This window comes from Eschrichtius robustus, chromosome 3, assembly GCF_028021215.1.
Source record: "Eschrichtius robustus isolate mEscRob2 chromosome 3, mEscRob2.pri, whole genome shotgun sequence".
NCBI lineage: Eukaryota > Metazoa > Chordata > Mammalia > Artiodactyla > Eschrichtiidae > Eschrichtius > Eschrichtius robustus.
The window spans coordinates 7619829-7640642 of NC_090826.1; the positions used below are offsets into that span (position 1 = coordinate 7619829).

The 20814-nt window shown below is 43.3% G+C and overlaps 1 protein-coding gene across 4 annotated transcripts in view; it reads right to left on the bottom strand.

The window, feature by feature from the left end:
• Nucleotides 1-20814, bottom strand: part of CLSTN1 (calsyntenin 1) — a 79456-nt gene that overhangs the window by 26021 nt on the left and 32621 nt on the right. For 2 of the 4 annotated variants that reach the window (XM_068538842.1, XM_068538840.1), the window contains exons 2-3: nucleotides 12256-12378; nucleotides 849-878 (exon numbers count right to left, since the gene is read on the bottom strand). In XM_068538842.1, the coding sequence (XP_068394943.1) occupies nucleotides 849-878; nucleotides 12256-12378 (153 nt within the window). The remainder of the gene's footprint in view (nucleotides 1-848; nucleotides 879-12255; nucleotides 12379-20814) is intronic. The other 2 variants (XM_068538841.1, XM_068538839.1) reach the window with 1 other exon arrangement.

The following is a 20814-nucleotide window of genomic DNA, read 5'->3' on the forward strand; positions in this document are numbered from 1 at the left end:
ACAGCCAAGGCCTGATAACACGGAGAAACTGCCCAGCTACCTGGCAGGGCTGGGCAGCTATTTTGATTTGGACCAGAGAGGAGGTAGAAGGCACAGTTAAGTGTTGAGAGAGGAAGAAGCGTGAGGCATAGGTTCAGCACCATTATTACAGAAAGTCTGTCAAAAAAAAAAAATATATGTATCGAAGAAACAAGTCTTCCTGTGCAATGAGCCTGGCTAAAATTAGGGAATCAAAACAAATTACTGAATGAGAAAAAGGTAGAAATACCAACTTTTCAGGCATCCATTTCAACAGCTATCAGCTACGATTAAGATACAGTTTCCATTCTCGGGAGGGATTTGCTAGACTTGCCTTTGTTTCGGACTTTATCCTATCAGACCTGAAAAAGAAGCCTGCCTGGGAACGTAAGCACCTCCAAGTTGGTCTACAAGCTTAATTAGGAGTTAAAATCTAGGTTTCCATTCTGGTCTATGGGAGAATACATATAAATACTTTGATGTATGTATAAAACTTCAGAGAGTATATTTCACATAAAAATAAAACTGAACTCTTCCAAAATTACAACTAGTAGAAAATGGTTACAAAGTGAATCTCTTAAATCCAATTTTAAAAAAAGGAACAGGATTATCCATAGAGTTCAAATGGATGTCTGATTTCCAGATATTTCTAACCAAGGGTTTGGTTACATACAATTTCCATCAATATACTTAAAAATAGAAACAAAGTAGGAGAATAAATAGGGGTAAGAGAACATGACATTTCTTCTGTTTAAGGGCTGATTCCCAATTTTATAAACAAAGTTAGTGGGTTAATGTTCATAAGAGGCATAGAAAGAACCCTTTATCACCTTCTTTGGTGACTGTCACCTCAAAACTCTCTAAAGGGAGAAAAGATAAACCCATGTCAGTAACACAGGAAAGAAGGAAGCCGAAACAATAAGGAAAAAAATAGTCAAAGATGCACATATTACATAGAAAAGGTTGACATAATTTAACAACAAATTCAGTAGCCAGCTTTAGCAAAACTGCATCTTCAGTAACAAAACATCTCTATGAATCCAACTTACCACAGATTACACTAGCCTAGTGATGAAATACTGCTATCAAGTCTCTTCACACCCTCAGGTGTCATGAGGATTTTTCTCATCATGACTGCTTTGATGATAACGGTTTCTAAGTAAGTCTACTTGTTATTTTACAGTTTTCGGATTTTCATTTTCAAGCTAAGTTCTCAGTGGCTAGATTCTGGTAACATTCAACTCGTCGTTAGATTTAACAAAACAGTTGGAGGAAAGGGTTTTATTTTAACCCTTTGTTCTTGAGCTGAATAATAATGTGTTCTCACCTAAAGTACCCAACCAAGGCAACAAATACAAAGCCCTCTTCCAATGGAACATACACTTAAATGCGAACTGAAACCAGATTCCGTACTAACTGCAGCGATGCCACAACAATCACGGCTTTTATTTCGTGAAAACAGCTGTTCTCCCAAGTCAATATAAATGCTGCTCACCTCACCCTACGACCCCTACAGAACAGACACGAGAAGATCAGGAGTCCCTCTCCCCGGACTCAGCGTGGCCTCGCTGGGGAAACCGTCCCTCCCCCCAGAGGTTACACAGCCTCAATTCCCTGCCTTTTTTTTTTTTTTTTTTTAATGGTTTTACCACATATTTGCATATCCCTCAACAGTGTTGTTTATTTTTGAGTTTCAAAACATGGCCATCATACGGTGTGCAATTTTTGTGACTTGCTTTTTCACTCGACCTGTTCCAACCGTGTGTGTCTGAGATGCCTTCGTCCTTGTTGGCATATGCAGTCACATAGTTCATTCACTCTCAAGAGCACGCACAGGGAGAACCCAATGAGTTAAAACATAAGCGCTTAAAACATTGCCCGGCACAAAGAAAGCGCCCCGTGAACGTTTGCTGTCACTGTAATTATTTCCCATTGTGTGAACACACCGTAACTCCAGTGTTTTGCTGTGTATGAACAAGGCTACGGTGGGTCCTTCTGTCCTGCCTCCTGGGCACATACGCAGGCTCTCTCCAGATCTGTGCTGCCCGGTACAGGAGCCCCTAGCCACATGGGGCTGCTAAAAATTGAACTAAAATTCATATTTTAGTGCGTGATATTAAAAATTCAGTTCCTCGGTCGCAGTGGCTGCATTTCAAGGGCTCAACAGCCACGCGTGACTAGTAACCACTGAATGGGGACATGGACAGGGCATTCCACCACCATCGCAAGCTCGACAGGCCAGCGCTGCTCAGAGTGGTGGGGGCAAACCCGCAGGTCAAGTCCAGCCAGGGCATGATTTTGAACGGCCTGCGAGCTGAAAATGGCTTCTGTGTTATCACTTCATGACACAAGAAACTTACATGAAATTCAAACTTCAGTGTCCATAAGTGATGTTTTATCAGGACACAGACCTGCTAATGTCTTGTCTAGGGCCGCTTTCCCCTCCCCCGATAGTGGCACAGTTGGGTCACTGCCGAAGAGACCCTGCGGGCTGCAAAGCCTCAAACTCTCACTACCAGCTTTTTACAGAAAGGCTGGCTGACCACTGCTCTAGAATCCACCATGAGCAGAACTGCTGGGTACCAGCTGTGTCCAACTGTTTTCCAGAATGCTCAGTCACTAGATTACATTCACACTTTTTGGGTGCATACCAATACAGCACAGTACATGTTAAGATAAATCAAGTTGCCCTGCTTTAATTCAGAGGTAACGTCTCGGTTTTTGACTTGGAGTTTGCTGTTCTGAAGAGAAAATGGTGAGGCCGTCTCACATCACTCACCGTGACAGCATGTGCTTTCTCGACAAGGCAGCTGCGTCGGCAAGTGAGATTTAAGACCCTGGGATGAAGCGTCTGACCTGGGTGATGCCGCCCACTTGGTGCATTGCTGAGTAAGAGTTTAACGACACTCATCATTCAGGCAATGTCCTTGAGACTGTTTCTGAGATTACGAGGAGAGTGGAACTGTTTGCCAAAAGCTGAAACTCCCTCAGTCACTCCTTGGGGCTATCAGGCTAGGAGGAGGGGGAGGGAGGACCTCGAGGGTAGGAAGGCACTGGGGTGTTTCCAGTCTGTACTTCAGGTGTCCGGGGAAGGCTGCATTGATAAGGTAACGTCAGAGTAGAAACCAGAGGAAACTAAGGGAGCAAACCACATGCTCATCTGGGGAAGAGTTCCACACAGAGGGAACAGCGAGTGCAAAGGTCCTGAGGCAGACCTGGGCCTGGCCCGGCTCAGGAACAAGGAGGCGTGTGCTGCTCAGTGGCCGAGCACAGGGGAGGACAAAAGATGAGGTGAGATACAGACAAGCAACTTGAAGCTACGGCAGTTACTACACAATTGCAGCTTCTCCCCCAAGGGAGGAGGGCATGACTGGAGAGTTTTGAGCAGAGAAATAAATAAATATGGTTCATAGTCTGAAAGAATCCATTTGACTGCTGTGCTGAAAATAAGTCTGTCAGAGGGCAGAGGTGGATACTGGAGTGACCCAGGCAGAGATGCTGAAGGACAGACCAGGGAGGACATGGGACGGTGGGAAGTGGTCAGGTGGGTTTTGAAAGTAAGGCCAAGGCCGAGGGATTCTGAGTGAGAAACTGCAAAGGATGAAGTTGCCTTCAGCCGACATGGGAGAAACCACGGAAGGAAGGTCTGGAGGGAGGAATGGGAGTTTGTACTTCAGCTTTGAACATGTACCTCTACTACAATTTGTTACGGAATAACACCTCAAACGGATGATTATCAAATCTAAGAAGAGACGTTATTTTGAAACTCATGTATTTCCAGGCTGCTCTCTAGAAGACAGGATCTATTTACAATGAGAACAGCAAAAACGTACGTGTGTTATCTTCCCCACATACCCCACCGATTGTACCTAAGTCACTACTCAAATGGGCTACGTCATTAGGATCTGGTGCCTCAGACCCACGGTGCTCATTACACAGCTAGGTCAACTGCGTCCTTTCGCCTGGAATGACTTAAGAACCATCTCGCCGGCTGGCAGCTCGACGCAGCAGGGGCAGCACGAAGTTCACCCCGGGCAGACCCGGGCTTTCCGTACCACCTGCGTGGCCTCCGTGTCTCTGCTGGGTCTTCTAAGCCATCGTCTGCAGACTGGCCAGTACACGCACTTCTCGGGGTCCATCTACTCGTCCAACCGGGGACCCCGATTCTAATGAGGAAGACGGATCCGACTGGAGCAGGCGAGGGGCGGGTGAATGAGGTAAAGCGACCGCAGTATTTCAGATGAGATCTGATGAGGGCTAGACTAAGGCGGTGTCAGCAGGAAATATTTAAGGGATTTTAGGAGGATCGACAGGACTTTCCAACCCACTGGGCAGAGAGAGTGAAAGGGTTGGGAGGAACGTCCGGGTTTTCAGCTGATGGTGCCCTTTAGGGAACTGAGGCACAGAGAAAAGAGGAAAAGATTCACGAAAAAGGTGTTTGGCCTGTTTATTCCAAGCAAACTTCTCGCTTGTTTGTTTGCTGGAGGATTTTAAAGCCCCACATTAATCTCTTTCATCCATACAAAATTCACTGGATGCAGATAAAGACCTTTCTCTTTAACATAACTACAGTCACATTACACAGCCAACAAAATGAACAATAATCCCTTGGATATTTTCATAGGGAGTATCCTACTGCCTCTCATTCAGTTTATCATTTTCCTCCTCCAAACCAGGGACCAATTTCTGTCAATAATTCTCCTGGGAGCTGATCTTTCTAAACTTTCAAGTGGTCGTTGATTCATTCTTCTCCCCTCTCCCTCACACTTGTGTGTACAGTTCTCCTAGTGACACACATATGACCGTTACATACATGTGGTTACGCAGGAGCCGCATGTATCAGGTGGAGCTGCACCATGGTGATGACACAGAAAGTGCACCTCTGCCCTTTGCATCCTCAGGCTGCTCTCCCAGACTCAGCCTTCTCCCAACCTCAGCAAAGAAGGACCCCTCAAAATCACCTCTCGTGTTCTGTTTTCTTTCTGTCCTGTTCCTTCCCACTCAATCCAGACCACGCACCATTGCTCCACTAGATAAATCGACCTACAACCCTGCTCCCGTCATATCTGAAATGCCCCACCAGGTTTCCTGGATGACCCCTCTAGCTATGATGGCCTCAGAATGGACCAAACCCTCCCCTGTCTCTCTCCACTCTTCATTCCCTTAAGATCATCTAAAATAGTCAAAAGAATTTTTAAAAAGCAAAACATAAAAATATAACAACGGATGAACCCAGCAAAGTAGAGATATGACTTCTCGCTACCCAGCTGCATCCAGGTTCTTGGCTGACAGTGTTTTCTCTTCTGTCCCTTTGGTTTCTGGCTGGCCTGGCATTCTTTCTCCGTCTTCTTCCAAATCTGAATTTGGTCTCAAACTCTTCCCCAAATGAGAGGGGTGTCTCTAGAGCCTCTCCTGTGGCCTCACTAGCTCTGGTGCCGTCCTGCCCTCACACCACACTGCTAATGGAGATCATGGGCGCCAGCTCCAACACTTACGGCTCGGGGAAGTCCCTGGCGGTCCAGTGGTTAGGACTCCACGCTTTCACTGCAGGGGAAAACAGGTTTGGTCCCTGGGCAGGGAACTAAGATCCCACAAGCCGTGACGTGGGGAAAAAAAAAAAAAACAACCCACTTGGGTCCTCTGGTGGCAACAGATATCCATTCCAGCTAACTCAGAGAAAGGGCCTTCACTGAAGAGCCACTGGGAACTCATGGAATTGACTGCAGGCCAGAGAAAGGGACTTAGGACACTGTCAGAAACCAAGGCAGCTTGAGAGACCAGCAAAGAGGAGCCACAACAGTCCCAGAGCAAAATGGTCTGGACAGGAATGAATGTGACCACACCTGGTATCAGCGCCTTTGTCCCTCTGCTTGATATTCACATTCCAAGAGGGAGCATCTGGTCAGCCCTGCTAGGGTCATGCATGTGCCTGGCTGGGGAAAGCAGGGTAAAGGGTTGTAGACCCACCAATCTGGACCCAACAGGAAAGAGACCAGGGGCTGTTAAGGGAAAATGGACATTTCCTGAGCAGCAAGTGTCCACTACAATGTCTCTGCTAATCCAACTCTCCTCCCTAACCCACTTCTCTCTCCTTGGCGTCTCTCCACACCCACCAGCTGGACATCCAGGCTGACTCTTATTTATGGCGACTTTTGACTTCCTTGCTTACTGGTCCAGGCTAGTTTCTAGAACAAGCTCACGTGTGGCTCTAATCAGAACAGTTTTTCAAGATACCTTAAAAGTACAAAAAGCATACACGCAAGGGTTATGTCCTCCAAGCTCTTCAGACTACCGCAATGGCTCTCAAATTTCAGTGCGCCAAGAACTGCCTGAGAAGCTCGTTGAAAATGTAGTCTGCCAAGCCCCATTCCCAGAGCTTCTGACTCAGCAGCTCTGGGGCAGAGCCCAGTAATCTAACAAGCGCTGCCAGGTGGCTCCAATGCAGATGGGCTGCAGTGTGAGCTTGAGAGACTGGCCCATCTGTGGTTTCCAAACCTCACGGGCTGGTTACAGATTTCTAAACTGTGCTCCTGCAAGTACAGACTCACACAGGCAAGAGTAGAACAGGGGAACCTGCACTCAACGGATGGGCCCCAGCACCATCTGGATGAATGTATTAGGTTAAGCCACACGAAAATGCCATTTTTGTATGTTGAAAATGTCAAAATATTTGAAAAAATGGAATGTCAGAAATTTTATGTGATTCAGCCTAGTATAAGGCAGTAATCAGCTGAGTAGCTGTTTTAAATAAGTCAGGATCCGGATGTCAGGACAGAAACTTGATTAGAAAACCACGTGCAAGGTAACACCCCATCCATTCAGCTTAACAACAGAAACTGTGCAGCCCTGAGCTCACTTCCAACCCCCTGCTCCTCCACAAGCCACACGAGCTAACTACTCACCCACCTCTTTGGAAGCCCTGCCAGCTCCCACCTCCGCCCCAGCCTCCCCTCCGCCCTTCACTGCCCATGGACCTCCTTCCCATCCTTGACAGGAGCTCAAGCCTGCCTTTGGAAATCACCTCCTTTACTTTTTTTTTTTTAAATTTATTTATTTATTTTTGGCTGTGTTGGGTCTTCGTTTCTGTGCGAGGGCTTTCTCTAGTTGCGGCGAGCGGGGGCCACTCTTCATCGCGGTGCGCGGGCCTCTCACTATCGCGGCCTCTCTCGTTGCAGAGCACAGGCTCCAGATGCGCAGGCTCAGTAGTTGTGGCGCACGGGCCCAGCTGCTCCGCGGCATGTGGGATCCTCCCAGACCAGGGCTCGAACCCGTGTCCCCTGCATTGGCAGGCAGATTCTCAACCACTGCGCCACCGGGGAAGCCCCCCTTTCCTTTTTTAACCCCCATCACCTTGCCTTTTCATGAACTCCAGTCCACACCGCGCTGCCTCTCTCACCTGACACTGAACTATAAACATCCTGGCAACCCTGCTTAACTCTCTGACAATGCTGGTTTTGCCTTCCCACCTAGATGATCAGTGTTTTGAGAAATGCTTTTTTGCATTCTCTGGAAGACTTAGCAAAGCTACCTCATATTTAATGATTATTGATCTCAAACCTTTCCTGGAGGCAAATGCATCCAACATGAGTTCACTCTAGTCAGTAACTGTTAATAGGAAGTTTCTGTCCTGACATCCGGATCCTTACCTATTTAAAACTGCTACTCAACTGATTATTGCCTTAAGCTAGGTTGAATCACATAAAATTTCTGACATTCCATTTTTTCAAATATTTTGACATTTTCAACATACAAAAATGGCATTTTCATGTGGCTTAACCTAATACATCCAACTCATTGCTGCAAACACAATGCCAGCCCAGTTGCACATGCTGAAAAAGCAAAACTGGGCAGAGATGTGTGGTAGTGAAGCCCTATGGAGAAAAGTAGCACAGATCTGAGTTGGTTCTAATATCAACAAAAGTTCCCGTTCTTGCCCTGAAATTTCTTTTGAATTCCATTCGTATCATAATTGTTTTAACTAATCTTGTAGAATGTCTGTACTCAGTCCGGGAGGGCAGGAAAAAGAATGCTTCTGGAACCACCTACTAAAGGGAAGAGCTTCAAAAAGGGGGGTGGGGGGTGCAGGGTGTTCAGCTTCTGATACAGGCAGTGAAGAAGGGGTAACCGTCAAAAGAGCAACAACGTGGCCTGTGAAGTGGTCCCAGCTTTTAACTCCCCATTAAATATATAAAACGTACAATACATGTTCTTACCCTCACCTCTACTCAGGCTTTCAGCAGATTAAGGAAAAGGGGCTAAATCAGGAATTGAGTCGTTTCGATTTCCTAAGATACATGACAAATACCAAGACTTTATTCTCCCCCAAGAAAACAATGTGGGCCCCCAAGAAAACAATGTGGGCCAGACCCTGTGCGCTCCACATGAATGTCTGATGAGTGACAATTTACAACACACTTTGGTAACCAGGCTTCCCACATTACACAGGTATTTATTTCGGAGGCTGCACGAGTAATCTCCAGTGGTTACCCACACACGGGTCCTGTGATGGGATGAGATTGTGGACCAGAATGTTTACAACATTGTAAAGTCAATATCATGAGAGCTGACCCGGTGGAACTAAGAATCACGCTGCAGTCAGACCGCCTAGCTCGAAGGCAGCGTGGCTGTTTGTGAGCTGTGTGATCTTGGGCAAACTCACTCTTTCCTTCTACAAATATTTATGGAAGCGTCAACTAGTCCCAGGTGCTGGTCTAGGGACCGGGGATTAAATGGAGAATATGGTAGTCATGCTGCTGACAGACATGCTCTGAGTCTCCGTTTCTTCATATGGAAAATGGGGGCATGAGAGTACCCACCGCATGAGATTGCTGGAAAGAATCAGACAAAGTAACTGTGCAGAGCCCTGAGAACACCCTCGGCCACACCGAAGAGCTCAGTAAATGTCAGATGTGCCCGCTGCCTCCACCACCACCATCATCATGATGTCAAAATAAACTCAACGTCACCACCAAAACCAACCTAAGATCAAAATAAGGCTCCAGACCTAGCCTCTGCTTTACCCAAAAGTTATTTAAGAAATCAGTGAGAAAATGGAACACTATGAAGACTATTAGAGAAAGATGGAAAAACAGTTCTCACAGAATGTTAAGTAAAGAACTATTTTTAAAAGATTCATAACAGCAGCAGCAAACACTGTACACAGCACCTACTACATAGCAGGCATTGTTTTAAGCTCTTCATATTTATACATAAATAAGTTAATATTCCCCAAACCCTGTAAGGTATGTGATATTATCCTCATTTTACAAGTGATGAAAAGTGAGGCGCAGAGGTGTTACGTAATTTGCCGAAAGCCACACAGCCAGTAAGTTTCAGAGCCAGGATTCAAGCACAGGCTGCTGGCTCTAGGGTTTGTTTTCCTACGTACCCGTCCGCTACAGCCTCGTGGGGGCAGTGTTCTGTATAGCAGCTTGATGGGTAGTTGGATGGGTACCATGGCAACAGAAGAGGGAAGGAGACAGGTGTTCCCTTCCCTGGGCTGTGCAGCTACTCACTTTGGTAGGATGAGGACCATGCTTCATGGTCCTCATAGAAGAGTAGATGAGCATCAATTCCACCCCTGGGTGTATAACCAAGAAAACTGAAAACTGACGTCCACACAGAAACTCGTACACGAATGTTCACAGCAGCATTATTCACAATCACCACAAAGTGGAAACAATTCTGATGCCCATTACTGATGGATGAATGAATGAAATGTGGTCCATCCGTACATCGAAATGTTATTTGGCAATAAAAAGGAATGAAGGACATGCCACAACACGGGTGAACCTTCAAATCATCATGCTAAGTGAAAGACGCTAGTCACAAAAAGCCACATGTTGTATTTATATGAAATATCCAGAATAGGCAAATCCATAAACAAGTAGTAGACTAGTGGTTGCCAAGGGGAGTGATTGGTAGCAGGTGCAAGGGTTTCTTTTTGGGGAGATGAAATGTTGTGGAACTAGACCGTGGCTGATGGTTGGACAAGCTTATGAATATATTAAAAACCAGTGAACTGTATACTTTAAAAGCTGTATACATTATGGTACATGAATTGTATTTTTTAAAAAAGAATGTAAGAGCAACTGTGCTCCCCTGTGAAAATCTCCAGAAGGAAAATACTTTTTCTGTCCAATATGGCAAATACAATCAAGTTACCACTATACTTGGCTCTAAAGTGCTTCTCTATATAGTTTTTTAAAATCCCAATATATAACTTTGGCACATCAATAAAAAAATACCTGAGAATCTCTAAAAACATAAAACTTTATAAGTATTATTTCATTCACAATAATACATTAAGTTTTGAAAAATGACCCAATAAAATTAAATCCAACAAGAAAAAATAAGTAACTTTATTAATATGACTTCAAAGTTAGTATTCAATGTACATTTCATTTCCTACTTCCCTTCCTTTGTACCTTCCTGTGGTGCCATATACAGCATCATAGTGAAGAGCCATCCTGCCTGGGTTGGAATCTGGCCTCTGCCATACACTAGCTGTGTGACCCAGAGCAGGTAAGTTAGCTGCTCTGTGCCTCGGCTTCCTCTTTTTAAAACAGGGGTGGCAGGAAGCATACTTACCTCAAAAGGTTGTTGTGGATTAAACACAAATGCGTATTTGTAAAGCACTTACAACAGTGCCTGGGACACGAAATGCTTTATTAAGTGTTATGTATCACGAGTGATGTTATGGGACAGAGCTCCACCAGCAACAGGACTGGACACAGATGAGAATTCATAAAGAGAGGCCTGGGGGAGTAAATACAGAACTCCTGACTGCAATCACTTCTCAGAATGCATGAGATGTCAGAGATGTACAAGTCCCCTCAGAAACATGAGCTAGATAACCCTATTAAGTTTATTTACAAGGCACTGAAATGTCACACCCATAAGGAGGAACTGCATATAATAACCAAAGGTGTTGCATGCAAAGTGTGTGTATATATGTATATGCAAACACTCAAAAATCTAGCTATGCACAGAGGAAACCACTAGGTAATGCTAAAAATGATTTTAAATTGGGGGCGGGGAGGAACAAACAAACAAAAAAATCCCCTTGGCTACCAGACAGATACTGTACGCCTAGCACAGAGCGCTTCCTCTGCCATCCATCTAACTGGACTTCTGTCTAAAAACCAATAAACAAGTAAAACTAACTGTAAAGGTCTGTCTCTGCCACTGACTCCAATACCATAAGCTGCTTCTCGGGTCACTTTCCTGGAAATGGGATGTGGCACTTGAACAGAAAGAAGAACAAACTCATTTTTTAAATAGCTTTTCAGAGGCAGCCTCGCATTCACTGCCGCCATTTACCATACTAAATTTAAGGTATGGAATGATCTACACGAGCTACTGAATTTTTCTCATTTGTCCCGAGGCAAACAGAACAAACAGAAATTTTGTTCTGGAAAAACATCATGCTGAAACTGCTCTTTAAAAATTAACTTCACGATGTCAATTCTGACTATGAGGCAAAGAAAGGGTGAAGCAGCCCGTTCCTCCACAAGTTAAGGAAGTTACTATGGCCCCAACGTAAAGCAAGGACAGTTCTGATTTGCAAAGTGCTACTGAATGTTAGCAAAGCAGCAAATCTCCAAAGCAACCCTAGAGATTTGTCCCTATAAACACTTAGCTGACAATCTTATGAAGTAACTCAAGTTAAAAATTTACTGAAAGTAAAATCTAAGCCAAAAGAATTTATTTATAAAAGATTGCTCAATGTCTTTAAATAAGTCTTTTCAGGTAACTGAAACCTAGGCAGTGCAAGGAAAATTGTGAGCCATAATTACCTAGATCCTCGCTGTGCATGGACCAGTAGCACCAGGGAACAGGTGAGAAAGGCAGAATCCCAGGTCCTCCCAGACCCACTGTATCTAAGCTTGCATTTTTTTTTTTTTAAGGTTGCATTTTAACATGATCCCTGTGCTCTGCATGAATGCTAAAGTTTGAGATGCACTGGTCTCGATGCTCTCTCTCTGGTTACATCCAGACAAGGAACGCAGTGATGCAATTAAATATTTTGCTTTTCAACAAGTACAGGCTTTTAGGGGGGGTCAGGTACCCCCAACTCTTAAAATTAAAAGGAAAAAAAAATGGTACGTGGGGGCCACACACAACCCTTAGCTATCAAGACATTTTCAGAAAGGCTCAGAAACAACCCAAAGGGGACGTGTGAAATGCTTCCCACAAGCCCAAACTCATGGGGAGTGAACAAAGACACGCCGGTACCTGCAAAGCGCAGAGGTGCATCTTTGTCCAGGGCGATCAGGGGCGGGTCAAGGAGCACGGTGCTGTCACTCTCCGTAACTAAGCCGTGATACGTGGGCTCCAGCCATGGCTTGTGCTTGTTGACTGTGTTCAAAAACAGAAAAAGGAGAAAGGACAAAGGCCAGGCTAGAATTATTATTTTCAACTCAACTGCTTTTGAAGACACACATCCATTATTAAAACAATAAAACTCTCATGAGTTTGGAAGGCCACGCTGCTATTTTTTTTGTGGCAAAGTTTGGTATCAACGCCCAAATGGGATGAAATCCTAAATTCTAAAGTGATGTAGAAATTATCTGAGGCCATGAAGCAACCAAAAATAAGAAATAAATTGCTCTAGAAATTGAAAGAAAGAAAAAAGACTGATGGTTATGGACGGTATCATATCTTACTACCTCTGTTTTCAGCCTCTCTTAGAAAAGTTACAAATAAAATGTGTTGTTTCTTGGATTAAGAGATAAAAACTAAACAAGGTCCTACTGCATAGCACAGGGCAACTATATTCAGTATCTTCTAATAAACTATAATGGAAAAGAATCTGAGAAAGAATATATATTTGGTTGGACAAAAAGTTTGTATGGATTTTTCTGTGAGATGTTATGGAAAAACCCGAATGAACTTTTTGGCCAACCCAATATATAAAGAATATATATATAAAAGAATATATATATATACATATATTTTTTATATATATAAAAAGACAGAATCACTTTGCTGTATACCAGAAACTAACACATTGTAAATCAACCATACTTCAAAAAAAATTTTTTTTAAAGACAAACTACTACGTATAAAATAGATACGCAACAAGAATATATTGTACAGCACAGAGAAATATAGCCATTATTAGGTAATAACTTTATTTTTCTAATTTTTTAAAATGTATTTATTTATTTTTGGCTGCTTTGGGGTCTTCGTTGCTGCGTGCAGGCTTTCTCTAATTGTGGCAAGCAGGGGCTATTCTTCGTTGCGGTGCATGGGCTTCTCACTGCGGTGGCTTCTCTTGTTGTGGAGCACGGGCTCAGCAGTTGTGGCTCACAGGCTCTAGAGCACAGGCTCAGTAGTTGTGGCACACGGGCTTAGTTGCTCCGCAGCATATGGGATCTTCCCGGACCAGGGCTCGAACCCGTGTCCCCTGCATTGGCAGGCAGACTTTTAACCACTGTGCCATCAGGGAAGTCCCTAGGTAATAACTTTAAAGGAGTATAATCTAAAAAATACTGAACCACTATGTTATACACCTGAAACTAATATTGTAAATCAACTATACTTCAATTTTAAAATGTTATTTCTTTATGACAATAATAATACATTATTTATTTAAAATTAGCATTACAAACAAAAACATAAAAGAGGTGAAACAAGACTTATGAATATAAAATTACAAATATGAGGTATTAAAAGAAAACGAAATGCAAAATTTCTGAAAAACTTGACTGAAAACACAGTGTTCAAGAAAAAAACCCCTTTCGGGATTTCCCTGGTGGCACAGTGGTTAAGAATCCACGTGCCAATGCAGGAAACACGGGTTCGAGCCCTGCTCCGGGAAGATCCCACATGCTGTGGAGCAACTAAGCCCGTGCACCACAACTACTGAGCCTGCGCTCCAGAGCCCGCGAGCCACAACTACTGAGCCCACGTGCTACAACTACTGAAGCCCCCGCGTGCCTAGAGCCCGTGCTCCGCAACAAGAGAAGCCACCGCAATGAGAAGCCCGTGCACCGCAACGAAGAGTAACCCCTGCTCGCCACAACTAGAGAAAGCCCGCGCACAGCAACGAAGACCCAGCGCAGCCAAAAAAACCCCTTTGGGATCGGGCCAGCCTGGACTCAGAGTCCAGCTCTCCTCTGTTATTTGCTGTGTGACCTAGAGCATATAACTGACCTCTCCTGATCTCAATTTCCTCTTTTCTGAACCAGGGACACCCCACAACCCACAGGGCTGGGGTGGATAATTGGAGAAGCGGTGTTTTTCCTACTCAGTTACGCACTAGCACTGTTACTTTTGTTTTTAAGGTAAGACATCTGCTCTGGCAGTCCGCTTACCTGAGAAAATGAATATGTAGTTTCTGTCCATTTCGTTCTGCCCCAGGCTTTGCCCCCAGGGGGGTCTGTGCTGCGACTTTCCCTGGTTGTGGCCACCAAGCCCCTCCCCGGGTTCCTATCTCCACCAGCCTGTTTTGGGCTCATCTCACAGTTGGAACCTTTCCATTTTCCTTTTACTTTCACCTTCTGAATGTTCACATTATAACCTCAGGATGTGTAATTAACCACGGAACGACTCCTGAAGCTGATCTGATTAAAAGGAATGTTATGAAACTTTATTTCCACGTAGTTGGTGCCTATTTCTTGAATGAACTACCCAGATTCTCTTCCGTAAGTTTAAGTCAACCCAGAAGTAACCGAAAATAAATTTAAATGTTTAACCATCTTTAATACAATGTGACCATGATGCGATACTACTTTTTTCGCTGTTGTGTGATGATGGGAGAAGGTGCGGGTCAGAAGCACCTGAGCCTCACCTGCACTTAACTCCCTCGCGACCTACTGGAGGACCAGTGCACTCACAGGTGAGATTCCAAACAAGGAGGCGTGTGCAGGCCTATGTCTGCAAGGGGGGAAAAAAGCTACCATCTCTCTACTTAATGACGCATCCACCAGGCATTTTACACATGCTGCATCCAAACCAAGAGCAAATCCTTCTGCCTTCATCTTCAAAGTAAACCCAGACCCACGGGGAGTTGGTTAAAGGGTATAGAGTTTCGGTTTTGCAAGATGAAAAGAGTTCCAGGGGTTGGTTGCACAACAGTATGAAAGAACAAACTCAACATTACTGACTTGCACACTTAAAAATGGTTATAATGGGAAATTTTATGTTACGGGTGTTTTTCCACATTCTTTAAAAATCCACACCCACAAAATGAACCCAGACGCAGCCATTTCTCATCCTCTCTGCTGCCCACTTAGATTTACTACAAAAGCCAAGTATCCTTGCCTCCTGCACTGACTCTTCCTTCCCACGGTGGCCGGGGGACCGCTTCTCACACGGGGGTGGCTCAAAGCCTGTGCTCTCAGAACCTGTCTACACCAAAGGTACTGAGGACCTCAAACGGCTTTGGCTTAGGTGGGGCCCATCTATCTATCAGTATTTACTGTGCTGGAAGTTAAAACCAAGAAAAATGTTAGTGTTTATTAAGTCATTAAAAAAAAAAACCCATTGTAAGTTATCATAAATAATATTTTAATGAAAATAACTGTATTTTTTAAAACAGAGTTTACTAAGAAGACTGGCAATGTTTTATAGTTTTGCAAACCCTTTCACCTTCTGGCTTAGTAGAAGATAGCTGGGTTCTCACTGCCGCTCCTGCAGCCAATAGGCTGCTTATTACGCGTCATGCAGCCTCTAGAGAACTCCGCTGCGCACTCGTGAGAAAACGAGGAAAAGGCAAGTCATATCTTAATATAATTAAAACAGCTTTGACCTCTCAAATGCCCTGACAAGGTCCCTCGCTTCAGGCCTCTGTTCAAATGTTGCCTCCACCAATTATAACTGCATCTGCTGCTCTGCCCTCTAGCCCCCCACTTCCTTCTTCTTTTCTCTGCTACTCCTCCTGACCACGGGCAGTCAGCCTGGGACGTGGAGCAGATTACCTGGCTTCCCTCGGCCTCAGTTTCCTCATCCGTAAACTGGGGACAGCAACAGTACCCACCTGGTAGGTTCCTGTGTGATCAAACCAGTCATATGTAAAATGCTCAGGACAGTGTCAGATGCCACAAAGGGTTTGTGTTGTTGTTACTTCTCCTGCACACATACCCGTACAAAACCAGAGATTCCGGGAGGGCGTGACCTTTGTTCTCTGCTAATTCCCAGTACCTCGGGCCGCAATAACATCTCACTCCTCAGGAACTAGTTGGTAAGTGAGTATATAAGGAACCCCATGTAGAGTACAAATAAAATCAGTGCCCTGGTTTATAAATTCTCTCATAGAGAAGAAAGTTTTGGTGCTGAGGATTTAAAAAAAAAAAAAAGGTACGATTTGGTGTTTTAGTTGGGAAGATGTTTTTTATTTTTTGTTTCTGGAAGGTGGATGTTGTAAGCAAAGGAGACAAGAATCCGGAGGCATCGCATACATCAAAATACCGAGGGGTCTGCCTGGAAAGTAAGCCGAGCCCAAATCCAGGTCACAAAGGCCAAAAGTTTATAGTGCCTCTGGAAAACATCTCCCCTCACAAGAGCTGCTCCCGGGACAAGAGATTTGGTGGAGAGAGTTCAGCTGGTTGTGGTACACCTGCCCTTCTCCTCCAGAAATACCGCCCAGGCCAGCGGCAAGTTAACTGGCACAGTGCTCTGCGTGGGCCGCACAGCTGGCTGCAGCCTTTGAGCTGAGAGGGCTCCAGCGAGCACAGAAAAGAGCCTCGCTTTGCAATCAGGCTGAATGTTTTCCCTAACTGCTGAAAGTCCCCGTCCTCTCCAGGTCTTGGTAAACTATCCTACGAGAGAGGCTGGAGTTACAGACCTCATACAGATAAACAGGCCATTTTAAAGAAGGTACTCCAAAAGTAAAGGAGCTGTTACAGTGGAGGATTACTGGACTGAATGTCAATATTATGACATAGTACGAGTGTGTTTCGTGTTTGGTAATTGCAATCACTGTTGCTTTTGTTGTGGTCATCTATTTTCAATGCTTGGTGTCAGTTTATTTATCTCTTGTAAAAATAAAATACAGTGTGTGTGTGTGTGTGTGTGTGTGAGTTGTGGGAAAAAAAAAAAAAAAGACCATCAAAGAAAGTACTCCAAAACCTCCATCGTTTGTCACTAATCTCTCATTTTGAAACACAGAGGCTATTAGTTCAATTCACTATTGATAATGTACTATTAACGGCAGTATTCAATTCCAATTTATTTTCATGTTTAAGATTTTATTAATAAAATTATAAGCACAGCAAATAAAACTGAAGAAGACTATTCCAATATGTGAGTCCATAAAACCCCTGAGACTTAAACTAAGTGGTTTTATTTAGCCCAGTAGGAAAGTAAAAAATACTAGGCAAAGCAAACTGCAGAAAACCTGTGATGCATTTCTGCCTACCCTAATGGAAAGGCCTGCAGCTGAAAATGGCTAATGGTTCAGGGGGAATAATAATTGAATACTTAGTCCCCATTCTTTTATTTTTCCCCACTATTCTAATTTTATAACTCAAAATTTCTAAATTGCTCCTTATGCTGACAGTAGAATGAAGAGATTTGGCCAGTTCCATTGACTGAGCTTTTAAATATTTAATAAATGATATTTTTAATATTTCATCACGTTCAATTGGCATTATAAAACATTTATGGAAACAAATGACTGATGTTTCTGTAATCATCCAAAAAAAGTCATAAAGAAAGACATGAGACTACCGGCCATAAGTCTAGGAGCAGGTCACCCATGTTCAGAGTCTTTACCCAATTCATTTCATTACATTCTAGATCATAAAAAAGCCAACTAAATTTTGAATGGCATAGCATTAACCAAAATCACAGAATAGCAAAGGCTAAACCATATGATCATCTCAATAGATGCAGACAAAGCTTTTGATAAAATTCAACACCCATTTATGATAAAAACTCTCCAGAAAGTGGGCACAGAGGGAACCTACCTCAACATAATAAAGGCCATATATGACAAACCCACAGCAAACATCATACTCAATGGTGAAAAACTGAAAGCATTTCCACTAAGATCAGGAACAAGACAAGTATGTCCACTCTCACCACTACTATTCAACATAGCTTTGGAAGTTCTAGCCACGGCAATCAAAGAAGAAAAAGAAATAAAAGGAATCCAAATTGGAAAAGAAGTAACACTGTCACTGTTTGCAGATGACATGATACTATACATAGAAAATCCTGAAGACACTACCAGAAAACTACTAGAGCTCATCAGTGAATTTTGTAAAGTTGCTGGATACAAAATTAATACACAGGAATCTGTTGCATTTCTATACACTCACAACAAAAGAACAGAAAGAGAAATTAGGGAAACACTCCCATTTACCACTGCATCAAAAAGAATAAAATACCTAGGAATAAACCTACCTAAGGAGGCAAAAGACCTGTACTCAGAAAACTAAAAGACACTGATGAAAGAAATTGAAGATGACACAAACAGATGGAGAGACATACCATGTTCTTGGATTGGAGGATTCAATATTGTCAAAATGACTCTACTAGCCAAGGCAGCCTACAGATTCAATGCATCCCTATCAAATTAGCAAGGCTAGCAATCAACCCTATAAATGTAGGCTATACCTGGGGAACACACCTATCATTTTAGGACACGGCTAGTTTCGGTGGCTGTGGTAGACTTTAATCATTAGAAATTGCCACCAATTTAAAAATCAAAATGAAAAGAATATAAGAGTCAATTTCAGGATTAACTTGAAATATAAAACTTTCATCTCCCTAAGTACATCCCAACTCTCTGGACTAAAGACAGGATGGCCCCTTACCCAGGACACACAAATCACAGACTCAGGCAAGGTGGTTCCAAAGCCTGTGTGCAGTGGCCTTGACATCAATCCAGTTTGCCACTCCGCATTCCAGAACACTTAGCTTGGTCATATCAGGCCAATGTTGATATCATAATAAATAATGACAGGTGACTTAGTTATAAGGGATTATAGGCATTTTGCTGGTATATCTTAGATGCTGTTACATGTTTTGTTTGCAGATTCAGTGTTTAACCTCAATCTGCAATTAAGGAACACTGACACTAGGTGGCGACAGGTGCCTCCAATTCCATGCTGCAAATTACCGGGCTTTGATTAAAAATCTAGCTCTTTACTTACCAAAGGAGCAGAATGTAATCTGAGTTAGCAGGCCCTTTGTTAAAGATGATATGTATAAAAAAGTGTCTTAAATTATATGCGTATAAAATCTCCAGCTGATTTTTTTCTCGAAAACTGTAATAAAATATTCATAGCGCCCAAAGCAAAATATAAAAAGGCATACGTTCTCCGGGACTCTCTCAGTACTGTCCCGGTTGAATACTCTTATTTAGATCAGACCATCCCTGATTCTTCAAAGCAGCTTAACATCAAAGGTCCTTTCAGCTTCACATCACCACTGACTTGGAGTTTGTTCCAAGAGATCTTCCCTGAACACCTGCCATGCATAAGCACACGGCAAGGTGCTGGGCTCTTGGGGAATCAAGGCACAATCTCTGGAGAACACAAACATGTCAAAGACCGTCTACATTCTAAATGATGCGGCTACAACTAAGGGGTTATGAGGTGTGCCAGGAACTTCACCAATCAGCAGGGACCAAGATGACCAAGGAGCCACCATCCCAAATGTGGCCACGCCCCTTGCCAGAGGGAAAGAGAGAGCTCTGGAGGGTCTCCCAGTGGGAGCTGAACCTTCCACCCAAAAGGGACACAAGTCACTTTTGCTCCTAATTCATGGCCAAAACTAGTCACACACAGCCTCACCCAAATTCCCCAGGGTGAGGAAGTGCCATTCTACGTGTCTGGAAAGAGAGCTGGAAATATCTGAGGTCAACTCTAGGGACTGCCAGAAGTACAAGTGGAGACAGCCCCAGGGACATCCCTAAAAGGGTAAGTGAGGTTTCTCAGCGGTGAGGGAGTATTTTAAACTGAATAAGAATACATATAAGCGTTTCTTAAAGAGCTAAAAAGAGAGTTGCCATATGATCCAGCAATCCCACTCCTGGGCATATATCCGGAGAAAACTATAATTCGAAAAGATACAGGCATATCAATGTTCACAGGGTCACTATTTACAATAGCCAAGACATGGAAGCAACCTAAATGTCCATGGATATGTGAATGGATAAAGAAGATGTGGTGTATATATACAATGGAATATTACTCAGCCATAAAAAAGAATGAAATAATGCCACTTGCAGCAACATAGATGAACCTAGAGATTATCATATTAAGTGAAGTAAGTCAGACAAAGACAAGTATATGCTATCGCTTATATGTGGAATCTAAAAAAATTATTCAAATGAACTTATTTATAAAACAGAAATAGACTCACAGACATAGAAAACAAACTTAGGGTTACACCAAAGGGGAAAGAGGGGAGGGATAAATTAGGAGCTTGGGATTAATAGATACACACTACTATATATAAAATAGATAAACAACAAGGACCTACTATATAGCACAGGGAACTATATTCAATATCTTGTAATAACTTATAATGGAAAAGAATCTGAAAAAGAACATATATATATATATATATATATATATACACACACACACACACATATATATGTATGTATAACTGAATCACTTTGCTGTATACCTGAAACACCACATTGTAAATTAACTATACTTCGATTTAAAAATAGTTATAAAAAATACATACAAGGTAGAAAGGTAGAGAAAGATGTGGCTCATTCTGGGGCTAGCAAGATTGTGATGAACGCATGGCTCTAAGCGTATAAGGAGGTGCAGCTGGAGGGGGGCTTGGTCTGTGATTTTAGGGTAACATGGGAAGCATCCCTCTTCT